Here is a 25,744-nt window from a genome sequence, read left to right as displayed (position 1 = left end):
GTCTCAGCGGACTCAGTGACCCGCCCCCCGTCCCGAGGCCACGCCCCGCCTCCACGGAGCACGTCTTCACCGAAGCTGCTCTGTGCCCTGTCCCGGGATCCTCCGCACCCACACAGCAACGGGCTTCCAGTCGGCTCTGCGGACACGTGGCTCTAAAGCACGACTCCAACCGTGGGCTCGACTGGAGACGAGGACCCCGTCCAGGACGGGGTGTGTCTGCCCTCTGCTCACCAGCCCAGCCCTCATGCTGATCCCCAGCAGACCCCTCACCGACTCAGCAAGTCCTCCCGCACCCACCCGGGAGCCCGTCCTCCCCCGCTCTCCTCACCGAGGCCGCCTTCCCTCTGCCCAGGGAGGTGTGGTGCCGGCCCGGCCCCAGGCCCCTTCCCTGCAGACGCGCTGGCGCAGCGATGGGCTGGGGGCGCCGGCGGGAGAGCTGCGGGAGGAGGGCGAGCGGCCTCGCCCCCAGGCTCCAGCCCGGCCACGCAGGCTCTCCCTCCTCGGCCGCCCGGCGGGGTGAGAGCCGCTTCCCGGACCCGACCCGGCCGGTCAGCCCTCCTCGCTTCTCTGCCCCGGCCCCGCCTGCCCTCCTCCTCGGGCGGCCAGCCTGGCCGGCTCTGTGTTCGGGCTCGCACCCTGAACAGCAAGCACACGGATAAATAAATGCTTGCACTGTTACTCGGCCTCTCATCCTTCACGGATTTGTGCTCAGCCCCATTATTAGGACAGAGACTGTATCTTACACGTTTTTCTGCAGAAAGATTGCGTAAGTGCCCAAACTAAATTTTATTCAACTGAATCAATGTACCACCCACTTAAAACATAAATTTGATCAAGAAAATGTTTTTCCCAAGTGTGGGTTTATTTCAAAATTATAAAGATTTATATATTATTTTTATTACATATAATTAGCGATTTTTAGCTTATAAAAATTTTCACATTTAAAGTTTTTATTTTAAAAAGGTATTTTTAAAATGTAGACATTTTAAAACCACCAAAAAAGCTGAATATATCTTGCAGCATAGGTTCACCCTTAAATATACACATCTCAGATGCTGTTTAGAAAAGATTAAAAAACTGGCTAAAAATCATTTACAATTGGCAATGATTAAAATCTCCTTATCTCTGGAAGAGCATCTTAATGACACAAAATGAATTTAACGTCACAAGCACTTAACAGTTTAATTAGCATGTAGTTTTCATCAGTATACAGAATGGTCTTAAATGGTCAGTGCAGTTGTTTTTTTGGAGTGATTACTGTATCAGGAAAAGTATACTTCACCAAAAACAGAACATCAGCTTTCAAATTGGTCTTTTCAAAGAGTTTCTGATTTTTAACTCAGCAAAGAAGAACAGCATTTAATTACCGCATCCCTGGTGAAAAAAACAAAAGAGGAAAAACAATATAATAATCTGCCTCCAGAGTGAACTTGCAAAAAGATTCCTGCCGAGAGACGAACACACGATCACCTTTTCCCATCAGAACTCAGTGGAACCCCCAGTACCTTTCCGTAATTAAAACTTTGTTGAATATCACTTGACATCAAGAACTGAGACATGGAAATAATTTGATAGTTGCTAAAATGGTATTTATTTATTTAGAAATCTTAAACAACGTATGCTAATTTTATTATGAAGAAATAAATGTAAATACCAAAAACAGCAAAAGTATTTTTAAAAAGAAACAATGAACTGGATTTTAAAAAGCAGAATGTTTATACCTGTGTCCCTAAGAATTCCAAAAAAATTCATGAGAAGAACCTCATTTGCCTTTCACATTTCTCTTCACAACAGTTAGTTTGAACTGTTGTTATATTAATACGGACTGTTAAAGGTGAGCACCAACAAAACAGACTGGAGATGTACAGACAGACTGCATGCTGCTCTCAAGGGCAGGGTCCGACACTCCTGGGGAGGCTGGTCACTGTCCAGACGCCCTGCCCTGGCTGTGAGCTCCAGCTCTACAGCAGTGGACATCATTTTGGGGCACCTTTTCCCCTCGCTGAGAAACAGCAGGAGCTCTCCCAGCTAAGGTCCTGAGCACTGGCAAGTTACCTCTGTGCTCCTGTTCTAAGCCTGCTCTCCTTTAGTTGATCCTGCTTTGCTTTTCTCCTTTTAAGTGTTCATCAAAAAGAATCATCCATTTGAAACTGAATAAAAATAGAATTTCTATCAATTTCCTTCACTGTTCATATCAGGCATACAATTCTGCTGTTTTTCATACGCAACCTATGTTTCCAAATTTCACAAGGAAACAAAGCTGTGCCTCAACAGAATATTCCTCCAAATCGGTCAGATTTAAGACTGCAATTAAGTATTTGTTTTTTCCTCCACAATTAAATTAGTACATATCTCTGAAAAGATACAAGAAAACGGCAATTACCTCTTGACATACAGAATAAATATGTTTCTACTGGCTTAAAACAAACATTTCTATATCAGACTCATTTTTTCATTAACTTCCTTTTTTTTTAATGTAGAATTTATTTTTGCTGAAGTCTCCATATCCTATTTACTTAATACTTGCAGTCGTGGAAGGATCTAGAATCTCTTGCCAAAATCCCCTAACTGCAAATGTTCAGGTGGTAAATCAGAAGTACATTCCCAGCCTACCTGTTACATCTGTTCAACATGTTTTTTTACTTGATATTGCAAGCTTCTAGTCCACTCATTTAAAAAATAATTTCCTTTTGGGAAGAAAGTCAAAGTCAACCAAAAACAGCCTTTTAAATCATATTTTAATATGAAAATTACTAAAATTCACGTATCTGTGTAAAGAGAATTAGAGGAGCAGAAACAAGACAGAATTGAAACAAGCTCACCTTGCATACGGGATGTATGACAGACTATACCTGCAAGAAAAATTCAAGAACATTGAAACTAAATGATGGTTTCCTTTTTACCAAATGGCCATATTCTAACACCATAAAAAATGAAGCAGTAGACTATTGCACAGTGATTCTCAAAGTATGACCCCTGACGGCATACAGCATCACCGGGGAACTTGTTAAAAACGCAGATTCCTGGGCGCCCAACCCCCCCCCCCACCTCCTGAATGAGAAACTGCGTCTCAGTAAGCAATGTGCTTTTAACAAACTCTGATTCTGATGCCTGCTGAAGCCCGTTGTAATAAAAAGCCTGTTGTATTACCCCTTTCAAGTTATTTTTTTAAAATAAGAACTATAAAATAACAGAATAAACTGCACTCTCCTTCAGGGATAAAGCAATCATTAAGTACAGATTAGCAATAAAAAGCAACATATTAATAGAAAATAACAAAGATTTAAATTTTTCCACATTTCACTGAAAAAGAGTAAAACATCATAAGATTCTTTTGTAACACGTAGAGAATTGCATTTAACATCTGTTGACATTCCATCAGTGGAAAGGTAGAAACAGCACCAAAAGAAAGACTGATCTCAGATTGGGTGATATCAAAAAGGAGCAATTTAGAGCTTCCCTAGTGGCGCAGTGGTTGAGAGTCCGCCTGCCGATGCGGGGGACACGGGTTCGTGCCCCGGTCCGGGAAGATCCCACATGCCGCGGAGCGGCTGGGCCCGTGAGCCATGGCCGCTGAGCCTGCGCGTCCAGAGCCTGTGCTCCGCAACGGGAGAGGCCACAGCAGTGAGAGGCCCGCGTACCGCAAAAAAAAAAAAAAAAAAAAAAAAGAGAGAGAGAAATTTAAAACAGCAAAGTCAGGAAGGGGTTTACTGACGATTGCAAGGAAGCAAACAAGACTGAGCTCTAAAGAAAAAGGAAGAACACTACTCGTAGAAATATTTTGTACGTGAAAAACACCTTTCTGGTCTGACGCGGGAGCGTGCAAGGAGGGCACATTCAATTCAATCACGTATTCGCTGGGCCCTCAGCCCAGGACCTGAACGTGGCCTGGGGAGGCAGCGATCAGGAAGGACGGCGTGACTGAACACTCGGAGGGGAGGACGCCGCAGGGAGAGGCAAGGGCAGAGCAGCCTCGCCGAGGAGTCGGCACCAGAATGAACCCACTCGGCGGGTGCTCGGCAATACCAGGCAAAGTGAGTGGTTCCCCGCCGTGCCCTCGGACTCCTCCTGTGACTCGGCCTGGACTTCAGGGTTCGTGTGGCACCACCTGCGTTTCCTAGCACTTCTCTTTCACACATTAGAGAAGAAGTGAACGCAGCCCTGTGTGCCTGGGCAAGCACAGCCCCCAACTCTCCTCAGCTCTCCCACATTTAGGCCCCCCAGGACACACCGCAGACCTCAGGCACCGGACCTCTCAGGAGGTCCTTCCCCTCCAAGGCACAGGCTTACCTGACCCGGTAAAATGCCAATGACCTTCCTAGGCTTACAGGCTCAGAACACAACGCGCGGCACTGCTTAGGAAATTTTAACTTTCTATCTAGTGTACGACTTACCAGGTCATTGACAAGAACTGCAATATGCAGAATAATAAAGCCAGCCCCTTCTTATGCCACTGACAACAGCAAAGACAAAGAAACAATGAGTTAAACATTTTTTAAAAAAATATTTTTCACAAGCAAGTTCAGCTCCTTCCCTTCAAAAATATAAACGATAGCTCCACTTATTTCACTAAATCCTAGTATGACAAATTTAAGATTCAGTAGATCTGAGAATTCCATATCCATAAATTGTATCTTCTTTCTAGAATTCTCTGATTCCATTTATTCAAATGCTGCTAAGTATATGGCATTAAACATTAATGAAATAACTGCACAGGCCGAAAATATTAAATCTCTCTCATGTTAGGTCCTTTAAGTCAAGGTTAACCTTTCTAAAATACACATTGGTTATTAGATCTGTATCCTGTGTGGAATTTACGTATCTTTCTCATTCACACTTGTTCATTTTCTTGAGTTATTTTTTGAACTAAAACTGTATTTTACTGTGATCTTCTGGAATAATGTAAAATAAAGTTTCCATAGTTGTTTTAAAATGATCTATTTTTAGAATTTCTTGTCCATCTTTATTTTAAATTTTTATTTATTTACTTTTCACTTATTTTTAATCTACTGCTTATAAACAGACTGCTGGACCTTTCCAAACCAGAAATCAATTTTCCATAGGGATATGCGAAGATTGTTTAGGAAAATTCTTTTAAGTTATCACTGAGAAATGAGGTATTAAGTGCTTTCTTGCATAACTAAAGTCCGGTCCTTAAATCATCAAAATTAAAAGCAGAACATTTTTGATGAACGTTTCTGCAGTGTGTCGTATGCCACCCCGTCTTCTTTAAGGTGCGCAGTGTTCCTGGGAGCTCAAGGACCTCCTCAGACCCCTCTGGAGGTAGATAAGGGACAATAAGCAAATGCAATGAAGAATCAGGCGCATCAACGAATAAACCAAATTGTAATAAAGTAACTTCTCTGAAGGCTAATGGGGAGCCGTTCACCTCATCCGTAAGTGGGGCAAGAATAATTTAAGTCCTTTTGTCCCTCTGTGTTAATTTGTTTGGGTTTGTTTTCTGGCCCTTTCTCCTCACTGTGTGGACACCCTGATGCTCACGATGCACTCCCCATCCTAGAGCCACAGCACAGCGAGGCTATCAGCACAGCACACAGGGCACACAGACCCTCAGCGAGGGCCTCTTACGGCCCCGGGCCTGAGGGAGGGGCCAGTCTGACCTGGAAGCAAGCACGAGCTCACTTCTGTCTGTTGTAGGTGGCAGAATCTACTGCAAGCCTAGCCACTAACTAGGTTTTAGGGACACCCAGTCTTTGGTGGGTTTTAAGAAACCAGACTTTGAGCTCCTTGGAGATGATGGTGCAATGACACTCTACCTGGTGAGGGGCCACACAGTTAGTAGAAAGCAGATACGACTGAGGTAACTTACCCAAAGAGCAGCACACAGGGTAAGTATGAAACACAACTACAGGAAAGGAAAGAAAAATGGTCAATTTGAGCCTTTTCCAAAGCTTAACAAAAATGCATACACTGTTCTGCATTCAGTTTGCATGATAACACACTAGAGAACAAAATTCACGAGACCGTTTACTCTAGTTGTCCTTATATATTCCCTGAATATTATTTTAAAGTCTGTGACTGCTGCAATATTCCTTGGCAAACTGAAAGCACATAATAAATCACCTGCTGACTACGCCAACAGAGAGACTGTTTCAAGAATGAGTGACAGTGACAGCAGCTGTTGTCACGGATGTATGAAAGCCTGCGCTGCCGTGTACTCATTCAAGCCGCCACCACGGGACTCAGGACAACCGCTCCTGTACAGGAAGTTCTGCTTAACTGAGCTTTACATAGGAACCTGTTAGAATGATGTCACACAGAAAGACTGCACTGTCATTCCACAGCCATGTCCCCCGGAGGAGGCAGGGGAGAGACGAGGAGAGGCAGGGAAAGCAGTGGGGACAGGCGCGGAGATGGAGGCCTAGGTATTTGTGCAACAGTCCAACAGGGGAGCGACAAAGGCCAGGTGACAGGCCATCAAAATTAAGCCAACTCGCCCTGAGAAGCCTCATATGGACCCAGAAGTGACCCGTCTTCCAGGCCCACCCTCCAGAAAGCACACACAGGGGTCCATTAAGGTGCTCCATGGGGCCTGAAAATGAAATACATGCAGCTCTCATTTTCACGTGCAATACACACAGCTACACTGTTAGAATCCACAAAAGCAAACAGGAGGATTCACCCAGCCAGTCATTTTAGGTAATGCTACATAATCCGAACTCTTTAAACACACGGCCTGAAGAATGTGACTGGCATGTTCAACAAGAGAATTATAACATTAGTACCTCACAAAGTAATGCAAAAAGAAAAAGAAACTCAAAAAAAGTTTTTTTAAAGTATCATTATTTACTTACAAGCATAACAATCGTTGCAAGCAATCTCGTTGTTTCAAACATTTTCTTCAGTTGTTTCATGGGTCCCATTAAAAAGCACGTACTATTTGAAACAAATAAAAGAAATGCGAGAGGGAGCTATTAACTTGTCTGGCTACGTAAAAATAAGTACTTTTAAGAAAAGAAATCCTATGTTAGTTTAATTAGAAAATCTCACTAAGTCTGTTGCATTTTTCCTTAACATTAGAAGGAAACGTTAATCCTTCTGTCTTCTGTGACACAGGAACGCCTCTCACGAATCACTCACAGCGCCGGTGAGCGCGACCGCTGAGGCCGGCCCAGGCTGCGGTCTGAGGAGGGGCATCGGGGCGAGCCCAGGAGAGCTGACTGAGCTTGGCCGCGGCTCACGCCCCCTGCACTGGGCAGCACCTCTGATGCAGAACGTCCCTGAAGAGGCAGGAGCTCACCTCTGAAAGCTGAGAGCTCGTAAATGTGACAGCTACACTAACAGACATCAACTCCCCCAGAGAGGCCCCCGAGGCCCCCAGGGGGGACTCCCCGAATGCCCAGTGCACAGTCCTCGGAGTCACTGCCACTGTGTGGCCCCGTCCAACTCCTGGGCCTGGCACTGCTACCCCCGATCTGCTTCCACCACTGGTCGGCTGGGCATCTGATGGTCCCCTCGCCAAGGCAGCTATAAGCCGGGACTCCGGAGGGCTGTCGGGTGGGAACCAGGCCTGGTCACCTCACTAGGCACCTCCCCGGGGAGTGACCCCCCTGCCCCGTGCTACTACACCCTGCTATAGATGGGGTGATAACAGTGCCCACCTCACAAATGGGGTGACAGACACAGAACACTTAGGATAGTGCCTGGCACACAGTAAGAACCTCCAAATGCTGGCTACTCTCACCATGAACACTCTATTAGGGCAGCTGGCACACAGCAGGAGTCTAAGTATCTATTAAATGAATGTAAATTTTGAATTCACAGTATGTATAGATCTACAGAAATATATCCTATTAAAAAAGAAAATTTTGATAATGATAGCAAATGAAATATTCCGAGAAGCCAAACTTCTTTACATACCTGGCTAAGGCAGCAATATTTCCAAGTGTATAAAACACTGCAAAAAGCTTTATGCCACCAGGAAGCCACAGCAATCCAGTTCCCTGAGTTAAGATATTATAGTTATTTAACAGTAATTTTAACATTGTAATAGATTAAAATATAAATGTGCTACTATAATAGTAATAATAGAATATATATAATATTATAAAGGTTATGTATAAATGTATTAATATATAGTCTCTATATAGTTTATTAAAAAGTAGTTAATTTTCAATGTTATTTGCTAATTTGAATCTTCTGCCTATTTGCATATAAGTATATATAAATGAGCCATTACCTAACTTCCTTTATACATCTGAGTAAATCTCACTCTACTTAAGTATTCTTTTTATAAATGGCAAGTCAAAAATCTAACTCACATCTAAATCACTGACTGCAACTCTCCTAATACACACTGATCTTTCTTAAATGAAATTATTTTAACAATCCATAAACCCCCCAAAATATTAATCTCTGCATCTTTTTATTGATCTCTACCCCTTTATTTCAGGGGACTAAATAGGTCCCATCAGAACAGTCCAGATAAAGTGGACTGCTTGTTGGGACTAAATGGAATGATCAGTCTCACACAAAATAGAAATTACGAAGCAACGTATAGCCTTAACGCACAAGAATAGAGAACAGGACGCCACTGGCAAAGCATATGGCAAACCACTTCAGCCTGGTGTTGAAACTGAGGGACGAGGCGTCCAGGACCTGAGGAGAGAAGGGGAATTGGAACGTGTTTTAAAATCACCACTTGCCAATGTGATGCTTTCTACTACATTAAAGCAAAGCTTCATGTTAACATAGACAGTGAATCTGTTTTACTTTGCACGTTGTAATGTTAAGAACATTACGATTCCAGGGCCGTGAAGGGGAATATCAACAGGTCTGGGCATGAGCCAGTCCTGAGGAGTCACTGTTAACTCTGCCAGGTGAGATAACAGCGGTGCTGTGTTACACGGGTTTAGAAAGCGCTCACCGGTTAGGGACAGGAGAAGCACTGACGTGGATGAAATGACGTAAGCTACGAGATACCTTATAAAGTACTCATTGATTGAAAAGCAGGGGAAAGACGAAACAAGACGGGCAAAATGTTGATAGGTGTTGAGGTGGACTCATGGACACACACCTTCTCCCAACATCTCTATGCCCGAGGACGTCTGGGCAAAGCCCCTACACGCAGAGCCTGACACGGGGACTGTCCTGCCGGAACCTCTCTCTGGGCGGGGGGGGGGGGGGGGGGGGCCGGAGCCTTCAGGCAAGGGAAGGAAGCTGGACGGAGAAGGGGAGGGACCAGCGAGGCCCTGCTTGCAGCTGGAGCTCAGGGAGCACCGCAGCTCACCATCTGTGCCGCTTGAGGCCAGGCCGCCCTTCGGGAACCCCCTCCCAGCAGCTGGTCGCTGGCTGCAGGCTGCGGGCGGAGGGCCCAGGCTGCTGCAGGAGCTACAGCGTGAGCACAAGAGGACAGCTGTGAGCTGCAGGGCGGCGGGCACGGGCGCCCGGTGACTGCGACCTGGGGAGCCCCCGCAGCGTCTACCACGGGGCACATCTGACAACCGCAGCTACAAGTCACGGAAGCCCTGGCGTCCTCACACCGTTCTTAGAAACGCACTTTGGAACGCGCGTGAATTAACTGCAGGGGGACCACATCCCCGCATGTCACGCGGACTCCAACCAGATTATACGGGGCCGCACTCCACACACGTCACACGATGATGTGGCACACAGTAACGATTAAGCACACAGTTACACAGTGTAACTGAAGTACTGATAATATTATTATATTATTTAAATATTGCATTAGTTTCAGCTGTACAGCACAGTGATTCGATATTTTTATAAATTATATTCCCTTTAAGGTTACTACAAAATAACGGGGATTTTCCCCTGCGCTGTACAATACATCTCAGCTGCTTAGCTACTTTATACACACCAGTTTGTATCTCTTAATCCCCCCTTCCTATACTGCCCCTCCCCCTTCTCTCCCCACTGGTAACCACTAATTTGTTCTCCATACCTGTGAGTCTGCTTCTGTTCTGTTATACACGTTTTATTTTTTAGATTCCACACATAAGCAATAACATACACAACTTGTCTTTCTCTTCATTAAGCTTAATACTCTCTAGGTCCATCTACACTGTTGCGAATGTAAGTACACATGTACATTACTAAGGACACCATTAAAACTCATTTCCCCAACAAGGCTGAAGAAGTATCAACAACAGATGTCTCAAGAAACTAGAAATATACAATAAGGATTTATATTCCAAAATTATTATTAACTTGCATTATCATATACTTAAAAGACCACATGCTTATAATGTATTTTCAAGAATAATGATGCAAAAATACAAAGTTTTATATACAAAAGCTCAAAATTCCTTACCTCAATAGATTGATCTGTGAATCCTTATGTAGCATGAAAAGTAGATAAAAACAACTAAAGATTCTGTCAATGTAACCTCCATCACTTTTGAACACATTTTAAATATTTTTAAACATCTGCTTTAATCCACAGACATTCTTGTTTCCAGCAATGTCATCTGTTTATACTAAAACTGATCACTGTATTTTAAACAAAGAATGATCCTGCCTATAAAAACATCTAAATTTCATTTTTATCTGATCACGTAGAATACACATAGAACAGAATAAACCCTGAAGACTGCATATTGCACAGGGTATGCTCTACTGGTTTGTACAACAGTAGAAACGGAATCCTAAGTAAGCAGGGTTTCTAAGTGGTCAGTGCGAATACATGACGACGTGAGGACTTAATGAGAGTGGAAGACGCATCTGTTTTTATTTCCTTTTACAAGTTTCAATCACCCCATTGTTCTTAAGTTCAACTCAGTATTAAGCAGAGTCATCTGTATAACAGTAGATATTTTTCCTCTCATTACCATCAGCCAAGTGATCTTTAAATCGAAACATGTAACAAATTCTTTCCATTTGTAAGTTTGGAATATTTGATCCACAAGCAAATGACCTGTCTCAAGCCCTTCAGATTGTCCAGGATACAGAAACAAATCACAGATTCCCTAACTCCCAATTGGGAAAATGATACAGTGCCCACCATGCAAGAAAACCAGGCACTTCCCTGTCCATAAGGGAGACGGAGGGGGCCCTGACCCTGCAGACCCGCGTTAGCATGAGCTGGTAGGTGTGACGTGCTTGTCCAACGGGATCAGGAAGGACCCCACCAAACCCAGCAACTATTTTGATCTTGTAAATTTAGTCTTAGCAAAGAAATACACATTGAAATTGCCACCACTTATTTTACTTATTTGTTATCAAAGGAAGAGGAAGCAAAGAATAAACCTTGTGAGAGCAGGAGCGACTCTCCCATTCTCCGGTGCCCTCTTCCTGCTGCAATAAATCAACCTCACCTAGAACTAGAACTTATTAAAAAAAAAAAAAAGTTGGAAACAATGGAGGAAAACGTCTTCACCGCAGCACCAACATTACAGGTGAAGGAATGAACCCATGGCACAGACACGAGCTGCCTTCCTAGGGGATGGAGAAGCCGGGAGGAGAAGGACACCATCACAGGGGAACAGCGCGGGCACCTGGGCCTGGCTCCCGGGCCACCACCACTCGGATAAAGGGAACCACCGCATACACTGAATTCCTAGAACTGCTCCTCCAGAGACAATGGTGGACAATGGGATAAAGACGAGCAGACAGTGAGCACAGAAGCAGGCGCCCATGGCCCTCTCCAGTGCGGTCCTGACCCCACCTCCTCAGGGGTCCCCTCCCCTTACCCAGAGGCTCCTCATCGCCGTCACCTACCGCTCTCCCAGGCATCCTCTCTCACTCAGGAGCCCGACCACAGGTCCTGCCCCAGATCCTAGCAGAGTCTTGGGTGCTTTCTACATCCACGTGGACAGCCCAGCCTTTTTCTCACTCTCTCCTCTCCGACGGCCTCTGCTCTCCCCTCCACTCAGAGACCCAGGGACTCGCACTCCCCGAAATCACTCCATCTCCAAGTCCAGGTCACATGCTCCCCAGCTGCAACATCCTCCCCAGGGCACTGATTCAAGGGCTCCTGCCTCGACGCTTCGCAGGCTCTCGGGCCCCTTTATCCCCTCCTTTACTTCAATAAAAAAGCGAAAGTTCCCTTTCTGATCCATCACCAGCAAAACCCTGGCATGACTCAAGACCTCCTTCCTCTTCCTCTGGGTGGAGTCACACGGCAGGACATGGCATCCTAACCAGGTCATCACCAACTTCAAGGGGCCCTGGGCACTGCCTGCCAGGCATCCCAAGTGCACTGTTGTTTAAGTTGACCTGCCTTCTCATTGTCACCCACCGACCCTGCCAATCCACCTCCATTTCAACCCTCCAGTCCCCGCCCTGGCACCTCCCCAGTCAGCAGACACACTCCCTCTCTTTCCCACAGAAAATGGAAGCCCCGTGGGGATGCCCTACACTGCTGGCTGTTGCCAAACGCCAAGCTCACCTTGGGAACACTCACTCTCCCTTCCTGGCCCCGGACCACCGCACAGGGGCAAAGGCCAACGTGTCCGCCCTGCTTTAGAGGCCAAGCCCTCTGACGTCCCAGGGAACTGACACGGCTGGCTTTTCTCCCCGTGTACAACAGTGAACCACGTTCTTGCAGAGACCCCCTTCCATCAACCTGTGAACATGCGTAAGCCTCTTCCATCTTAAACAGACAAAAAGCCTGACTTCACCCTCCAGCCTCTGCTCAGTCATTCACTGATTCACTCAACAAATACCTACTGGGTGCTCCTGGGTGCTAAGTAACGGGTGAGGGCCTGGTTCTTGGTTAAAAGGCGCGGGGGTGGGGGGGGGCTTCCCTGGTGGCGCAGTGGTTGAGAGTCCGCCTGCCGATGCAGGGGACACGAGTCTGTGCCCCTGTCCGGGAAGATCCCACATGCCACAGAGCGGCTGGGCCCGTGAGCCATGGCCGCTGAGACTGCGCGTCCGGAGCCTGTGCTCCGCAACGGGAGAGGCCACAGCAGTGAGAGGCCCGCGTACCGCAAAAAAAAAAAAAAAAAGGCGCGGGGGGAAGCTGCCGGGCCCACAGCCCAAGAGGAGCTGCAGGCAAGGACAGCGGCTGGCCCTGCCCTTTCACCTCCCTGCACCCCCAGCCCCGAGGCTCTTTGTCTGAGGCCCTTAGGAGAGCTCCCTGTCCAACAGGGGACACGCTCCTCCTGACTCATCCCCCTCGGCCCTCCCGCTCGCCCTCCTCCCCCGACCTCAGAGTCCATAAAACTGCCTGACCCCAGGCCTTCGCTGCCCCGTCAGACCCCAGATCACTGCCCGTCCCTGGTTTTAGCCCCGGGCTGGTTACATCGCAGGAAGTGATCTGCGGCTGAATTAGCCCCTTCATTTGTGGCTCTGCTTGAGCTGCTGAGCTAGTCTCTGCCAGGACCTGGCCCTCTCCAGGTTCCCTCAGTCTCCTGAGCTCCTCACTGAAAGCTCCAGAGGTCAAACCCTGGGCCTTCTCCCTTTTCTACTTACCCACAATCCCTTCGTTATCTCAAGTACTTCCTCCCATGAACTCTAGAATCTGCACTCAGATGCTAGCTGGCATCTCACTCAACATCCAGATGACCCCCCAACGTGCGCCTTCCACGTCCCAGTCAAGGGCGACTCCATCTCTCCAGTGGCTCAGGTCAAAACCAGAGGCACCCGGGCCCCTCCAGCAGCACTCTCACACCCAACCCGTCAGCTCCGCACTCGGACCATTTACAGAGCCTGGCCACTCTCACTTTAAACCACCGTCACTCCCACCTCCCTGACCCAGGTCCCTTCCCAGGACCACTACCCTAGTCCTCTGACCAGGCTCCAGCTGCCACTCTTGCCCCTGCAGTCTGTTCTCCACAGACCAGCCAGGGCGACCCTTTAAAGTCCAAGGCAGTCACATGCCCGCTCTGCTCAAAACCCAACGGCTCCTCAGCACGCTCAGAGTAAAGGCTAAAGTCCTTACTGTCCTGCAAGATCCCACGTGACCTGGAGCCCACCTCCTACCCTCCCACTTCCCCAGCCCTTGTCTCCAGACACCCTGGCCTCTTTACGGCCTTGAACATGCTGAGCACTGTTCTCAGGATGTATATTTGCATGAGCTGGAAGATATTTACTTGTACGAGTTACCCAGACATCCCAGTGCTCTTCAGATCTACGCTGTGACGTCACCCTAACAGACACATCTTCCCTGACCATCCAACACAACAAGATGATCCCAACCTCATCCACCTGCTTTACCTTCTTCCATGGCACTTATCATTGGCTGACATATTTTTATATTTACTTGTTTATTAACTGTTTTCCCCAATTAAAATGTAAGTTCCACGTAGGGGCGGCCTTTGTTTTGGTCACTGTTATAACACCAGCATCTTGAACAGAGCCAGACATATGCAGGCACCAAAATATTTGTTGAATGAATAAATGATCACCTCCTCTGAACTCACTGCACTTGTCCATTCCAGTCAATCACTCCAATCTTTGGTCAATGACTTCTCTACATAATTTTTCTCCCCTCTAGAGACTGGGCTCAAGAGAAGTGGCACCATCACCTTCATGCCCCCAAGGTTTAGAGCAGCTCAGTCTAACAGGACTTCCTGCAATGGAATGCCCCAAGCACGTACTGTCCTATGCATCAGCCACTAACTTACTTGCCCACCCAGCACCTAAAATGTGGCTGGTATGGCTGAGAAAGGAATTTTAAATTTTATTTAACTTAAATTTAAATAGCCGCATGTCGCTAGGGCTACTGTTTGTATAGCACAGACCTAGAACATAATGTGAAGCACAAAATAGTGGTTTAATAAATGAGCTGGGGGCTTCCCTCGTGGCGCAGTGGTTAAGAATCCGCCTGCCAATGCAGGGGACACGGGTTCGATCCCTGGTCCGGGAAGATCCCACATGCCACGGGGCAACTAAGCCTGTGCGCCACAACTAATGAGCCTGCGCTCTAGAACCTGTGAGCCACAACTACTGAGCCCACGAGCCACAAACACTGAGCCCGCACACCACAACTGCTGAGCCCACGTGCCACAACTATTGAAGCCTGCGCGCCTAGAGCCCGTGCTCCGCAACAAGAGAAACCACAGCAATGAGAAGCCCACACACGGCAAAGAGGAGTAGCCCTCCTCGCCACAACCAGAGAAAGCCCGCGCACAACAAATAAGACCCCATGCAGCCAAAAATAAAATAAAATAAATAAATTTATTTAAAAATTAAAATAAATAAATAAATAAATAAATAAATAAATAAATGAGCTGGGTAAGCCATTGCTGCCTAATGGACGTTTCTCATATTATCATTTATGGGTTCTTGTATTACCATTACGATTTGCCAAACTGGTTAGAGTTCACTTAGAGCAGATGCCTGGCTTTCAGTCTCTGAACCCTCACAGACTAGTCCAGAATCCTGTTCACAAGAGGTGCTGTTTATAACAAGGAAGGAAATTAGGACAAGAGAAGGGACAAATAAAAGGTCCTTATGTAATACCGTTTCATTTTAAAAGTTCCACTTCTGTGACAGGCAGGCAAGAATTTGTCTGCATGCGAATAACAAAGATACTTACAAAGCAGTTCCTGCTGCACTATTTTTATTCCTCCTTTTAAAGGAAGTAACCCTTATCAGTCTCGTGGGTAAAGTACGAAGACAAAGATTGTTTTTTTTAAAAAACCGCGTATGAGGGTTCAACAGACAACTTTTAATTCAGTATTATTTCACTTCTCAATGACCTGTGTTTTTTTCTTTTCTCCCTCCAGTCTCCCTCCTTCCAAAAAACATACACACACTCACAACACCTCACTTAATTCCAGGGTCTAACGGATGCAACGAAGCTTTAAGATTTCAGCTTATGCAGCTGGCAGGACGAGTACCCGCACACCTACTGCGCTACCAGCCCGAGTTCAGAGTCTACACCAGGCGCAGAAAACCAAGCGGAGGCTGGGGGAGAGCAGCGTGGAGGCAGATGGGTTATTTGGGAAAGGAAGACAGGCAGCGAAGTACATTCCTGAGAGTCGCAAGGCCAAATGGGGGGCGGGGAGTCTCAAAGTGAGCTTCTGCAGACTACACGGAAACCTGGAAAGCGCCCCAAGTTCTTCTCGGGAGGACCGTGGCACCCTCCCGCATCACCTCCGCAGGTAAAAGCGGCCCGCTGCCCACGCTCCGCGGCCCCGCCCCAACACACGTTCAACCCGGAGGCAGGCTCCCTACCTGTGCAGTCAGGCCCTGCTCCTCGTCGTCCTGGCCGCTCAGGACTCGCCGCAGCTTCTCCATGGCCCTGCTCCCGGGCCGCAACGGCCCTTCTCGCCCTCCGAGAAACCCGGAACCGGAAACTCTTGGGGTCGACCGGAAGTCCGGGTATCCCGCTTCCGGCGCGTCGGCGCGTCGGCGCGGCCCTTGCGGCCCCCGTAGCAGCGTGCGCATGCGCGTCGGGTTCCGCCGCTGGCCTGTGTGGGCCTTGTGGCCGAGGGCGTCCGCGTTGCGCTCGCATCCCGCCGGCCTGCGGGGCGGAAGCTGTCAGGGAAGGACGCGGAGAGCCGCGGTCACTCGCGCTCGGGTTCAGCAGTCGCTGCCTCCCACCTCCGGGAGTCGGGACCCAGAGGTGCGCACAGCCGTTGCTTGTTGGATGAATAGACCCACGAACGCGGATCCTCACGAGTGTCCTTGAAGCCGCGTGCCTTGGGCCCACGTCCAGGCCTAAGGACCCGGGCTCCAGTGCCGGGACTAGAAGTCTAGGTCTGCAGACTCAGGTCCAGTACTGAGGCCCCGTGCCCTAGACCGGCTTCCAGGCCCGACAGAAGAAGGCTGGGGGCCCTTGTGCCAATACCGGCAGGGATTCCGTTCTCAAGTGCCGTCCTCCGAGTACCTCCGCTCGAAGGGAGTCCGGGGACAAGGGGCAGGCTTTGGGCGTTGGTGGTGCAACAGGGAGGAGCTAAATCCGACTCCCTGTTCCCGTCTGTTTCTTTGATTCCAGCCTTTGCTTTTCGCCGCTTTTGTTGGTGTAATCATACACATACATGGTGGCCTGCCCCAGGGAACCCTGCCCCTCTGCCTGGAGGTTACACTAAAGCGCCTCTCTTCGTTTCCCAGGGAGACAGTCTCCCCCTGCCCACCTGTGGATGGCTGCCAAAAAGAAAAACAAAGACATTAACACATCCCCTCACCCAGGCTGGCAGTTCCACGGAATGTTTGCAAAACGTACGGCCTTTTTACTTCCTCGTCTCTAACCCCTTTCTGTGCTATAAAAGAAACCGGCATCCAAACCCCGATAGGGTGGTTTATCGGAGACACTACTCTGCCGTCTTCTCCGTCTGCCGGTGGTGCCTTCTTTTCTCTCTTATTCCCTACCTTGCTAAGGAGAGATGAGAAACTAGGGCTTCCTGCATAGTGTGAATTCCAGAGAATCCTGGAGCTTTCCATAAATACACTCCTGCTTTCCAGTTCGGTGTGATCGTGATGAAATGCCTACTGTTTTGTTTTATTACATTACCTACTCCGTTCCTTCCCTAAAATGTGACAATTAAAAGGTGGAGCCCCAAAGGCTTTTATTGCCCATCCTTACTGCCTTCAGTAGAATTTTATCTAATCACAATGAGATAGAAAACACATGGTAAGACCCCTAGAAAAACAGATGATACACTTGCTCTGATAAAACAGTCCAAGGTTCAGCATCTTTTAGGTGGAAAATACTTATTTTTGACCTATTTATACTGAAGTGTGAGATCCTATTCTTTTGTCCTTAACTTAAAAAGATCAGAAAATAGAGCGGACAACGCTATGAAATAATAAACCTGTGTGCTTCTATAATAAGAGTACATCTATACAGTCTCTAAATTTTTTCCTTTTGAAGTATAGTAACTTTAGTTTTGCGTATGCAAAAAGATGAAATAAACTGATACCTCTACTAATGGGGAGAAAGCTTTCCAAGGATATATGTGAAGTTGAGCCATGGAATTTGCCAGTGTCCAATTGTGTTTAACCTAAAAAGGGCAGTTTCATAATTTTCAACCTGTACCTGGATGTAAGAAATTTTACTTAGAAAAGAATATTGAAGATTTAAGAATGTGATTTGGGCCTTTTCACTTCTCATGCCCTATGAGCCAAGGTTAGTTTTCTAAAAAATACCACATAAAATTTATTGAAGTCATAACCCAATGGAGATAACTGAATAAGAGTCTAGGCTCCATAGTCACACTGCCTGGGTTAGAATCCTGGCTCCCCCGTTTTGTAGCTGTGTGGTTTGGGGCAAGTCAACCTAAACTCCTGTTTCACTTTCTGATATGTGAAAATCAAGGTGATAATAGTTCCTATCTTGCGGGGTTGTTATGAGGATTAAATAAAATAATACATCAATCGACCCTAATTATTCAGGGGTTCTATATTACAAATTCACCTACTTGCCAAAATTTATTTGTAACCCCGAGATCAATACTTGCAGGCACTTTCGCAGTCACTCAGGACATGTGCAGAACAGTGAAAAGTTAGTCACCCAACACTCACCATCACGGCTGGGGTGGAACAAGGCTGTGATGTGCCTTCTTGTTTCAGCTCATACTGCAAACAGGCGCCATTTTTGCGGTCTGCTTACTGCTACATTTTTTCACATACTTGTGCCTTTTCTTGGTGATCTCACTGTTTAAAATAGCCCCCAAGCCTAGCGCTGAAGTGCTGTCTAGTGTCCTAAGCACAAGAAGGCTTATGGAAAAAAAATATGTGTTAGAGAAGCTTCATTCAGGCTGTTATATGCTGATGTCTGTGAGTTCCACATTAATGAATAATACATACCGAATATGAAGTTTTTAAACAGAATCACTTCAGACAAGGTTATGGGTTGATCAGTTGAGGAACGCGCAGTCAGAGGCTCGCAGGACCTTGACCTGTGTCTGCAGGAGTGGGGCCTCAGTCTTCGTAAACCAGTGTTTGCAGTGACTTTATCAAACGTAACCTGCAGATGACAAGGATCAACTATAGGTGTAAGCACAGGGCCTACCACATGCCAAGTGCAGAACAAATGCTGGGTTTTGTGATTCTAACCATTACTGTTGTTTCATCGTGTCTAATGTCTGCTCTGGGTCCCTGTCTCCCTTCCCATCTGTGGAAGGAAAATCTAAACGGAGTCATTATTGCTCAGAGAGCTCTGTGACCTGGAACCAGGAAGCCACGGAGGAAGGTGACGTGCATGCCTCAGCCTGGATGGAATCTGACCTTTTGACCTGATGAAGTTGTCCAGAGCACCTGCCAGAAACGCAAGATACTTATCGGACCCTTACCCTAAAATAACTTGAGACAGTCTATCTACTTATTGGACCCCTGCCCTAAAACAACTGATGATTCCTTAAGGACAAATCTTCTCTCACTTGCGACTGTCAGTCACGGTTCTTGCCAGGCAACCTTTAACAGCCTCCTGGCTTGTTTTCTTTTTTCCTGGCTTTGTGTCTTCAGATGCCCCTGATCCTTTCTCTTCCTTGGAACACTCCTTTGGGGTTGCCCTGAATCTGTCTCCCAAATTGCAATTCTTAGGACCCCAAATAGCCTCTTCCTATTTGTAGCCTCCTGCATGTTTTTTTTTTTTTTTGGCTGACACATCCTAGTGAACAGACTGTAAGGAAGCCCGTGCCCAGAATCCTAGAACAAAAGCCGGGAGCTTCCTACTTCCTTCCTCTTCCTGCTTCCCAGCCACAGAGCTTTCCAGAGGCAATGGCCTATCCAAACACGAGGCAGCCGGACAAGCAGGAGGCGGTTCCAAGTGGTGAGACGCAAAGTTTGAGAACATGTTTCCTGGGCCCCGAGACGAGAGTCCCCACTTCCTTCCAGGCTGCCCGAGGGGGTCTCCGCTCCTGCGATCGGTCCCTCCTCCCTCCACCCACCCGCCCTCTGTCCCTTGACCAGCCCGCAGGGGAGCCCGAGTGAAGGAAGCAACAACAAGTTCCAGCAGAGCCCCCGGTCAGGGACGCTGAGGTCCCCCCTGGGAGACGTGTGGTCCGTTCCGGAGTCCACTCCATCCCACGTCAAGACCTCTGCCCCCAAGGGACCCCACCCCACAGCTGACTGTGGTGAAAGAGGCTGGGTTCCCAGAGGGGCCTTAGGAGAGAGGTACCACCTGATGAGCCTCTGCGGGAACCCTTCCCCATGGAAACATTTTAAGCATTTTGAAACAAAGACAATACAAAACATCTCAAGTTTCCTATTCCCATTTCTTAAGTTTCATACAGTACTTTGTAGAAAGATGTATCAGACACTCCAGTGACAATTCAGGTAGGAAATTACACTCGAATCTGAGCCCCTGAGCGGCTAGAAGGGCCTTAGAGTGCAGCAGCCATGAGTTGGGATAGAGCTGGTTACAGTTCATCACTGGCCCTTCACTCTGTCTCATAAGCTTGCCTTAATCCCTTCTCTGGACATGATAGCAAAGCTTGGCACAAAATGGAACGCAATAGCTTTTCTTCCTTGAGGACTGAGGCCCCAGAATGCTTTGTGAGTGAACCAAGTTGGTTGCCCGTTAAGGCCGTGAGGCTGCCCCAGGCAGAGGGTGGGGACCAGCTGTCATTGTGCAGGGGTAGGGATGGAGAGACCTTCATTCCTTTCTGCCTCCCGACCACATCCCTGGAAACAAAGTGGAGCGCCCTGACAAGCGCTGCCATAAGGGCGACACAAAGTGTCCCACTGGAACAGGAGGTGGGCACCGTCGCCACGCTCCCGGGTCAGCAGGGACCCTGAGATGATCGCCAGACTGCTCCCGCACCCAGGGAAAGGCAGACGGGCGGGCAGACAAACAGCATGTGGTTTGACAACGCCACGGTCCCAGGACACACACGGCACAGAAGTGGCCGACATCAGCTCCAACCAATCCGTCATCTGGCCCTGCAGCCGGCCGTTCTCCACACGTGGCGTGGAGGTCATTGTAAATCTATTCATCTCACTCCTCTGCTGAAAAACCTCCAAGGACTCCACTCCAGCCTCAGAGTAAAAGGCGCTATCGTGATAATAAAGGGCAGCGTAGGTTAGAGTAACGCACAGAGCTGGTCCTGACCCAGCCCCGGCTCCTCTCTCCGGCCTCACACATCACCACATCTTTCTTTCCACAACACATACAGGGGCATACGTACATGCATGCCTTCATGCACACCGTGTAAGCACACGTGGAGACCCACATGTTTAGCCAGGCCTCTGTGCTCAGAGTCTGCGGCATCCGGCCTGTTCTCGTTGCTTGAAATCTTGCTCCCCGTGTCCCCCAATGCCCACCCCCAGCTCCTCCAAACTTCCTTTCTTGGCCAATGCCCACTTGACCTCTGGGTCTCCTCCGCGGGGAAGCCCTCCCGGACCTTTTACGACGTGGCCAGCGGCCCGAGCCCAGCGCCCTCCTCATGCTCTGTCCATCCCTAAGCAGGGTCACCAGTCTCTCCCCAAATTTGCCTGGCCGAGGTCGGTCATCCCACTAGACTGCCTCGTGTCCAGACCCCACCCCGTGATAGAAGTTCAGAGGATGTTTATAGAATGAATACATGGGTAACAATAACGAGAGCATATTTAAAGAACCTGAGACATAATTTGCCTCAATACGACATCTGAAGGTAATTGTAGGGAAGAACGTAAATCTAGGTGTCAATAAAGGAACAGTTATGTGTTGAGCATGTCCTGTGTGTAGCTGTCCCTTCAGCGGGCTGGTGAGGTCTAGAAAGATACAGCTGAGCATTCAAACGGCCAAGATAAGCCAGGCATTGCTTCCACCGCGGGCGCTCACAGGCCCTCACGCCACTACTGAGAAGGAGAGGGTCCGAACCTTCGCCATGTGTGGGCTAAGTGGTGTGCAGTGTGCCTTGACCCTCAGGCTCCCTTCTCACACACCGAGCTGCGTGAGCCACTGGGTGCTGAGTGAAGGGTGTGTCCGCCAAAGATCTGCTCTTTGGGAAAATATCCTGCTGCTTAATTTTGCTCAAATGTGTTATTCCAAAGAAAGACACAAAGGTGATTCTTTTTATGATTATCTGTTGGGCATTATGTCTTTCCAGGGGAGAAACGTTTTTTTGTTTGTTTTTCTTAAGATTTTTTGATGAGAACCATTTTTAAAGTCTTTATTGAATTTGTTACAATATTACTTTTTTTTTTTTTAATGTTTTGGCTTTTTTGGGCCCGAGGCATGTGGGATCTTAGCTCCCCAACCAGAGATCAAACCTGCACCTCCTGTATTGAAAGGCAAAGTCTTAACCACCGGACCTCCAGGGAATTCCCCAGGGGAGAAGTTTTTACAACTCAAACCCCTTGACGAGAGAAAATGCCACCCCCAAATCCTGTTTCCTGAGAGAGAGCAGAGAGCCTGGTAGGTAAGAACAGAACTCTGCTCTTTCTCTGTCTTTCTGTCAACAGGTGGTGTTGCCAGCCATAAAATCCCTGCTGAGGTCACAGCTCTGCTGTAAATGGAGCTTCCAGTCACCCTATTAATGTCCATTTGAGGTCTTCAGGAGACTCCTTTACTAGTCCCTCAAAGCAAGGGACCCTCTCACGACTTTGAATGAATGAACCAGCTATAAACAAGTTTTGGATGTTGCTTGCTTAAAAGCAAAGGTAAATCCAGCATTTTGATAATTTATTTCTCCCTCTCCATTTGCTATATCCCTACTAGATGATGGAAACATGACTGCAGTATTACACGAATGGTTAAAATATGTTCCCATGGTAACTGCGACCAGGATGCAATCTATAGAAAAAGAGTGTGTATCAGTGCAACTAAATTATAGTCCAATTAAAAATAACACAATCTGCCTTTGAAGGAATTAGTAGATTAATGTGCATTTGTTGTGTACTTGTTATTTTGTTCAGAGAAGAAAAAGATACTATCTCACCCTTGAAGAAGTTACAAATTAATTTTTGAAATGATATTTAATCAGAAATGAACAAAAGCGAGACATCACAAGGTGAATTTTAACTTTGGACGTTCGTGGTCCCTGAAGGCAGCACCTGGGACCATTTTGGAAGTGTAGAGCCTCAGGCCCTGGAGTGAGGGCTTTCTGCTACCGGGCCCCTCTGTGATGAATATGCACAGTGAAGTGTGCAAGCACTGGCCTCCACTAGAGAAACAGGGAGATCCCGAGGCAGCTTTATTCAGGAGGCAGATTTGGAGGGATACTTGGTTTAAAAACAAGGATTTGCTGCCGAATTCCAGAGACCTTACTTTCCAAATCTGTATCGATTCTGTTCTTCTTTCTCCATCTCAACTCTCTGCAGAGCCCAAGCCTCGGCCCCCCTCGGCGGGCATCCCTTCTCCTGCTCTGATGCGGCTCCCATCCCGCTGACCAGTGAAACGCAGGTGACAGTCCCTCGGCTTTCACACCTGCGTGGGGCTCCCTTACACACAGGTCAGGTCCTTACCACCTGCCCCGACTGGGTTCCCACGGAGACAGCACGGCAGGTGTCTGTGTGCAGGACACAGGACCAGCCCCGGTAGGGGCGTGACAGGAGCAGGTGTGCACCCAGACGATGGCATAGAGTCTAGGCAGAGGCTTCGAGCCCATCCCGTGAGGCAACCCATCGTGAGGGCAAAGGTCCAGGCCTCCACTTCTGCATCCACCTGTCACTGGACAGGAGCTGCCCCTGGGGACGGACGTGACCTGGTGTGAGGCGGCCATTCTCCAAGAAGGACTCAGCCAACACTCGAGTGGCTTCACCAAGGTTACGTGTGAGAGGGGCGGTCAGCCTGGGAACCGAAGGCAGAAGGCGGTTAAGGAGTAGATTTGTTTTTGCATCAATTTCATTGTTAATCACTCTTGCAGAAGGGTTGGTTACAAACAAACAAACAAAAAAAAGTTGTACAATCTAAAGCACTTTTTTCAGACAGTCTTGGCCCTGCCTGAACTGGCCCAGACGCTGAATCTGAGAAACGTGTGAGCTTTTTGTCCTAGGTTTTCATGTATATGTTAGGAGGTGAAAGGGAGATTCTAATAAGGAGGATGTATGTGTTTTTAAAAGTGTTGTTATATTCCTTACAACAAACATTAGCTGAACACAAATCACAACTCCATGACCTCAGGGTTTGAATCTTGTGAGGCCACAAGGGGGCGTAATTTGGCCACAAAAGAGTCTCAAGCCTGGAGAGAGCCAAGGAGGGCAAAGCCGCTTTGGGAACCACCTGCGTCCGGGAGGAGAAGCAGGTGCCTGCGGTTTCCACCTTCTCCCTCAGGTGCTCCTTGCTCCCCAAAGCGGGGGGGCAGAGTCTCTTCCAGCCCAGCCCAGTGACTGTGTCCCTGGGCATCACAGCTTAACACAGGAAGAGCAGTGTCCTCCCTGCAGACAGGTGGAGGGCATAGGAGATCTTAATGATTTGTGTATTTTATTGAAAACCCCAAATATTTAATGGGCTGCTAAAACTGACAACGACATACAAATTCCTCCCTCCCCCCCCCACCCCGGCCCTTCTCTTTCTTTCTTTCTAACTCATGTTTAGGAGCCTCCATCCCCTTTATTTCTTTTGGCCTTGATCTTGCACCTCTGCCTGGGGACCAGCTCACAAGTGCCAGTGTAAACAGGGGAAAGCGCAGAGGGTTAGGCCTGCACCTGGGAAGGCAGCTCTGTGCTCCAGGCTTTCTGGAAGGACTTCTTCTCGTACTGGTTGTATTGTTTCCACAGGATGAAAATTATTTTCTCTGACTGCTGTGTGTTATCTGAGTTCCAGTTAGGAAAACTCCAGCTGGACGGCAGATGCCTGTACTCTTCTTATGGAACTTGAGCTGAGATCAGGTAAAATAAGACAAACGTCTTTGCTGCTGCGACTACCGGCAATTAACACGTCAGAACTTGTCTTAGGTGAACGTTCCACGGTTACTGGGGACTGAGGTTGACCATGTTGCTTAGTGGTTGGGTGGTGGGTTCTGGTCTTAAAGACCTGGGTTCAAACCCTGAGCCCCTTGCTGGGTGCCTGATCTCAGACAAGCTATCTAACCTCTTTGTGTCCAGTCTCTATCTGTGGAAGAGGGAACACGGTGGAATGTAAAGTACCCAGAGCATCTTAAGTGCTTCCTATACACTTGTTATTATAATGTCACAGTTTTTATAGTAGCTCATCTTTGTCCTTCAGGAGCCTCCTTTCAGAATAACTTTAGACTTGAAAACCTATCGCAAGCACAGTAGAGTTTGCTCATACCCTTCACCTAATTCTGCCTAATGTTGACATCTTACATCACCAGACCGCAGGGATAAAACCAGGAAATTAATGTGGATGCAATACCATTAACTAAGCTGTAGGCTCTACTGGCGTTTCTCCAACTGTCCCCCTAATGTGCTGCTTTGTGTCCAGGACCCAGTCCCAATGGGCTCAGCGGCCACGACTCCTCAGCCCCTAGCGGGTCTGCAGGCTTCCTTCCTCTTTCACAACCTGAGCACTTTGGGAGATTCCTGGCAAGTGATTCTGTAGAATGTCCTTTGCTTTGGGCTAATCTGATATTTCCTCACAATTACACTGAGCTTACGCGTTTTGGGGCAGGAATACCGCAGAATTCTCAGTGCATCCTGTCAGGAAAGACGTGTGTTGATATGTCTTATTACAGACACAGTCTGTCCTCCGTATCCGTGGGTTCCGAATCTGGTGGATTCAACCGACTGAGGTTGAATGAGAACATTAAAAATAAATTTTTCCAGAAAGTTCCAAGAAGCAAACCTTGAGTTTCAGGTGCCAGCAGATATTTACATAGTATTTACATTGTACTTACAACTACATGGCATTGACCTTTTAATAGGCGTTTTAAGTTATCTAGAGATGATTTAAAGTTTAGGAGGATGTGCATGGGTTATATGCAAATACTACACCATTGTATACAAGGGACTTGAGCACCTGTGGATTTTGGTGTCTGAGGGGGGTCCT

The 25,744-nt window shown here is 47.7% G+C and overlaps 1 protein-coding gene and 1 long non-coding RNA gene across 3 annotated transcripts; one reads left to right on the top strand and one right to left on the bottom strand.

Moving 5' to 3' along the window:
* Window positions 1-841: 841 nt before the first annotated feature.
* SFT2D1 (SFT2 domain containing 1) lies at window positions 842-16,208 on the bottom strand. 2 transcript variants are annotated; one of them, XM_082633902.1, is made up of 8 exons: window positions 16,105-16,208; window positions 8,533-8,619; window positions 7,882-7,964; window positions 6,816-6,897; window positions 5,831-5,866; window positions 4,395-4,453; window positions 2,823-2,852; window positions 842-1,374 (listed from the first exon to the last, which is right to left on the bottom strand). In XM_082633902.1, exons 1-8 carry the CDS (start codon window positions 16,165-16,167, stop codon window positions 1,335-1,337), a joined length of 480 nt encoding a protein of 159 aa, XP_082490028.1. In that variant the 5' UTR covers window positions 16,168-16,208; the 3' UTR covers window positions 842-1,334. The 2 variants fall into 2 exon arrangements, with proteins under 2 accessions (XP_082490028.1, XP_082490029.1); XM_082633903.1 differs by lacking the exon at window positions 8,533-8,619.
* A 140-nt stretch (window positions 16,209-16,348) lies between these two features.
* On the top strand, window positions 16,349-23,613 carry LOC309811231. The gene is made up of 3 exons (XR_014295119.1): window positions 16,349-17,091; window positions 22,258-22,455; window positions 23,116-23,613. It is a non-coding gene; the product is annotated as an uncharacterized lncRNA (long non-coding RNA).
* The last annotated feature ends 2,131 nt before the right edge of the window (window positions 23,614-25,744 follow it).

The sequence above is a fragment of the Mesoplodon mirus genome, assembly GCF_964341445.2.
Source record: "Mesoplodon mirus genome assembly, chromosome: 10".
Lineage (NCBI taxonomy): Eukaryota > Metazoa > Chordata > Mammalia > Artiodactyla > Ziphiidae > Mesoplodon > Mesoplodon mirus.
Note: the sequence above shows the minus strand (reverse complement) of the source record. Positions and strands in the feature narration are given on the sequence as shown.